The sequence below is a fragment of the Littorina saxatilis genome, linkage group LG17 (assembly GCF_037325665.1).
Source record: "Littorina saxatilis isolate snail1 linkage group LG17, US_GU_Lsax_2.0, whole genome shotgun sequence".
NCBI lineage: Eukaryota > Metazoa > Mollusca > Gastropoda > Littorinimorpha > Littorinidae > Littorina > Littorina saxatilis.
The window spans coordinates 27,706,940-27,711,939 of NC_090261.1; the positions used below are offsets into that span (position 1 = coordinate 27,706,940).

Here is a 5,000-nt window from a genome sequence, read left to right on the forward strand (position 1 = left end):
TTTTTATATTTTTAATTTTCAGAGCTTGTTTTTAATCCAAATATAACATATTTATATGTTTTTGGAATCAGAAAATGATGGAAAATAAGATGAACGTAAATTTGGATCGTTTTATTAAAAAAATAGTTTTTTTTACAATTTTCAGATTTTTAATGACCAAAGTCATTAATTAATTTTTAAGCCACCAAGCTGAAATGCAATACCGAAGTCCGGGCTTTGTCGAAGAGTACTTGACCAAAATTTCAACCAATTTGGTTGAAAAATGAGAGCGTGACAGTGCCGCCTCAACTTTCACGAAAAGCCGGATATGACGTCATCAAAGACATTTATCAAAAAAATGAAAAAAACATCTGAGGATATCATACCCAGGAACTCTCATGTCAAATTTCATAAAGATCGGTCCAGTAGTTTAGTCTGAATCGCTCTACACACACACACACAGACAGACAGACAGACAGACAGACAGACAGACAGACACACATACACCACGACCCTCGTCTCGATTCCCCCCTTGACTAAATGTAAAAAGAAGAAGAAAACAAAAAGAGAGAGACAGAGACAGAGAGAGACAGAGAGAGAGACAGACAGACAGTATGTGCGTGCGCTTGTGTGTGTGTGCGTGCTCCCGTGTGTGTGTGTGTGTGTGTGTGTGTGTGTGTGTGTGTGTGTGTGTGTGTGTGTGTGTGTGTGTGTGTATCCAGAGGGGATGTATGCATCCTTCAGTTAACTGTTAACGTAATAGTTTTAGTGTTGTTTGAACAAAAGCAGTCATTTCTCATGCCCCAAAATGGTTTAAATGATTGATATAACTTTACAATTGAAAACTGCTTCTATACATATACGCGCGGTTACGGTCTGCAGTAAGACGAACTTCCTGTAACCTTCAGTTGAAATGACTTGACAGTGATTTTGTGAGACACTACACAAAAGCGTTGACGATGAAATAAAACGAAAGTTAAATATACGCGTACATAATGGTACTATGGTTCTTCTACCATTTTCCACACAAGCTGATTCATAAAGAACAATCAAATAGATGGGTTTTTTAGCACAATACTAGAACATAAACTACGGTGATGTGTCTTTCACAACGTTTTTATGGCAATGTGAATCATGAAAAAAAGTCACAGTGATGACGTTTAACTCCTTCTTTTTTTCATTAGGAAATAAATAAATATAAGGATATGAGGTTGTGGAACAATAAACAATTAAAGGAACAAGGTTTGTTTGTTTGTTTGTTTGCTTAACGCCCAGCAGACCACGAAGGGCCATATCAGGGCGGAAGGAACAAGGTGGGTTGATGTGAACAAATAATGAGAACATGTATGATGAAATATCTTCTTTGTTCATAAAATACATTCATAAATATCATATTTTTTCAACCGCCAAGGTCATCCTTACGAAGTCGATTTCGCGAAATTTTTTCACCAACAATTCAGTGCAAAAGCTTCGCGCAGCTAGCGTCGTGAAGTATACTTCACCAAGTCGACTTCGCCGAATTAATATCAGGCTTTAGGTTGTTTCTCAAAAGCCATTGTCCGTTTAACGTGAAGTAAGTTGTTTACAGTTTCAGAGTCATAGGCACGGTACCATTTGCCCGGGCTCAGTCATATTCTTGTTCATGACCAAATGGTGTAAAGTTTTCGTCTATTGTTTGGTATCGGTTGAGATTGGTAGCATTTGTACGTCAAAAGTGTTCAGTTGCACCGTTTTCCGTAAACTTCTGTATAATCAAATAATTGAATATCTCTTCAATGGTAATTAATCGATTAACCATTAGATGTCTTAAATCAGACGACAAGCTTTAGGTCGAATGTTTCTGGATAAACCGTCTCTCCTATACCAATCTTCATGTTCAAGTAAGTGATTTGTCCTCGGTAGCAGTTATCAGGAGAATCAGCCGTTGTTTTCATTTGGGCATAATTATTAAAATCAAGTTTAGGGCGAATGTTTCTGTGTGCATCGTCCTTCCTACTTTACTTCATTATTCAATTAAATAAGTACTAGTAGTTCTTGATAGTCGTCAAACGATAACACAGCAGACATCTTCATTCGGGGAATACTTTTTAATATCCACTTCCAGCCGAAGCCAACACATTCTACATGGCATTATGTTAGGTGTACGTTTGTTGGACAACACTTCTTTTAAACTCATATTCATTTTTTATTTTTATTTTACTTGCTCCTCGATAATTATCAGCGAAGAGATGACACGGCTGTAGTCTTCATTTGGGGCGATTCATTTTTTTCTCTCGAATTTCAACTACTCTCGAAACGTTCAAACTCTAATTAATTTTGTTGTAGACTGTCGCAGTGTACTGCGTCGAATGTCTCTCGTACTCATCTTCATTTTCAAATAATTGATTAGCTCTTCGGTAGCAATTAAAAGATGGCGCAGCAAATGTCTAAACTAGTGCGATATTTTAAGAACCACCTCCCGCCTAAGTTTTACTTTCGCTTGACCTCCAACGAACAAAAAGTCAAGAGCGTGACCTCTTTCACGGAGGCCTTTTCGCTCCAATTCTCTGTCATTCAATTCATCATAGTCTTCGATTCGTATTTTTCAATCCCTGACAATCCATCAAAACAGACTTCTTTATCTCTCCTCTCTCTCTGTTTGAGCAGGCAGCCATTGTCTTCTTTTCTTTCTCTCGAGTGTTCTTGAAGCTTGGAGCTGTCAATTTGCCGACGAACGCCAGGACGTTTCTGCTTTTGACGCCAGACAAATGATTCAGCCCAGCATTGTGTAGGGCCATGGTATTCAACTCTTCCCAAGAGCCTAATTGATAAAAACGTTAGCGGCCTCGTGGAACATTCTTGACGGAGAATCTAATCAGCACGGCTCCGCACGCCAGACTGGCGACGCAAGGCGACGTTCCTTCAAATCATGGATGGGATGTCCGTCGCTCTATGACACAAAATAAATATCCATCCGTATCGGTCAGTGTTTGTCGGGCAGAGCTGATGAGATGACAACTTCATCGCCACCTGCTAATGAGATGAATCTCTCTCACAGTGTCTGTTTTCTCCTCATCGCGTTGTGTGTTTGTCATGCATCTCGCACATTCAGCGTTGTTGTTTTTTTTGTTTTTTTTTAGAGTGGGGGTGGATATTTTCAAAGTCTCTTTCCGTAAATGGAGACGGAATTCTCCCGGAGACAAAAAACACAACAACTGTTGATTAAGTTCATAGGTTGAGGTCGTAGAGCCCAGTCTCTTTTCGTCTTGGTAAAGTCTTACAAAGAACAGTGTTGTGACAAATTGTCACATCGTCAAAAAGACATTCTTTTGCTATATATCGTAATTTTTGTTATTACCTTATTTGTCTGGTGTCAGGTGTCTGTCTGTCTGTCTGCCTTAAGTAAAACAAATTGGATTCACAGTAATTTGCCGACTTTCTGTGTCCGTTGTGTCATTAGAGACTTTATCCATACAATACATATTCATTTCTGCCGCGACATATTCGACTTTTGTATTTAAAAGTGACATTACTTTCAGAAAAGTCATATTGACCTTTGATGTTCATAATCACAAGTGACATTCGGTTTTTTTTATACCCATATTCAACTTTGAGTTTGATATTCATAATATTTATGCCGACAAAATACGCTGGCAGAAAGTCAAGGGGAATGATGATTTTGGTCAATTTTTTTTTCTCAAGATGATTGAACTCGAACTACTAATTTCTTAACTATTTTCCTAAAAATAATAAGCTTTTGAATCACACACAACAATGGAACACTTCAAAACACACTTTAAACGTTTCAGACCTTATTGATTGCCGTCATACCATTCAGGAATATTCACGAACACGTTCCTAAAGTGTCTCAGAACGTTTGAGATAGCGAGCAGGCGAGGGTGTTTTTTTCTTTCTCTAATAGCGATACGATGACACTGCAATGGGATGCACGTGCAGCTTTTTGTCTCAGCCGTTGAGGTTTTCACAGGAGGTAAAATCAGAGTCACATAGTCGGCAGGCACAGCCCGCGGCATCGAAGACCTCTATCGTGGGGTCTCCAGGGTAGCCTTGACATTCGCTGAGCGTGACTGTTCTCACGACTCTGCCCGTGTAGGTGCACACCGGGTGGCGGCTCACTTTGAAAGGCATCTTGAAGTCGCCGATCTGAAACAGTTTACAGAAGAAGAGGTTTGGAGACTAGGAAAAGAAAGAAGAGGAGGATGAAGGAGGAGGCGAATGAGGAGGAAGGATACCGGATAGGAGGAAGAGGATGAAGGATACCGGGAGAGGAGGAGGAGAATTACTAGAAGAAGGAGGAGGAAGAGGGGAGGAGGAAGGATACCGGGAGAGAAAAGGAGAGGAAGAGGAGGAGGAGGAGGAGGAGGAGGAGAGGAGCAGGAAGAGGAGGAGGATGAGGAAGAAGAGGAGGATGAGGAAGAGGAGGAGAATGAGGAAGGGTGTAAAAGAGAAGATGAATAATCAGGAGGCAAAAGGCAGAGGAGCCAGGTTGGCGATAAGGGATAGAAGAAGAGAAAGAAAATAATAATAAGAAGAACAAGAATTATATAAGAAGAGGGGAGAAAAATAGAATGACAAGATGTACAGCAATAACCGCAAACAACAACGACGAAGACAAGGACAACAATAACAAAACAAACAAGTCGCGTAAGGCGAAAATACAACATTTAGTCAAGTAGCTGTCGAACTCACAGAATGAAACTGAACGCAATGCAACGCAGCAAGACCGTATACTCGTAGTCCACCGCTCACGGCATAGGCAGTGAAATTGACAAGAAGAGCGGGGTAGTAGTTGCGCTGGGAAGGATAGCACGCTTTTCTGTACCTCTCTTCGTTTTAACTTTCTGAGCGTGTTTTTAATCCAAACATATCATATCTATATGTTTTTGGAATCAGGAACCGACAAGGAATAAGATGAAAGTGTTTTTAAATTGATTTCGAAAATTTAATTTTGATAATAATTTTTATATATTTAACTTTCAGAGCTTGTTTTTAATCCGAATATAACATATTTATATGTTTTT

At 39.6% G+C, this 5,000-nt stretch overlaps 1 protein-coding gene across 1 annotated transcript in view; it reads right to left on the bottom strand.

The window, feature by feature from the left end:
• LOC138952938 (thyrostimulin beta-5 subunit-like) overlaps window positions 1-5,000 on the bottom strand; it is a 21,715-nt gene that overhangs the window by 2,231 nt on the left and 14,484 nt on the right. Inside the window, exon 3 of the mRNA XM_070324694.1 lies at window positions 1-4,122. This exon is cut by the window's left edge and continues 2,231 nt beyond it. Coding sequence (XP_070180795.1) covers window positions 3,925-4,122 — 198 coding nt within the window. The 3' untranslated portion in view covers window positions 1-3,924. The remainder of the gene's footprint in view (window positions 4,123-5,000) is intronic.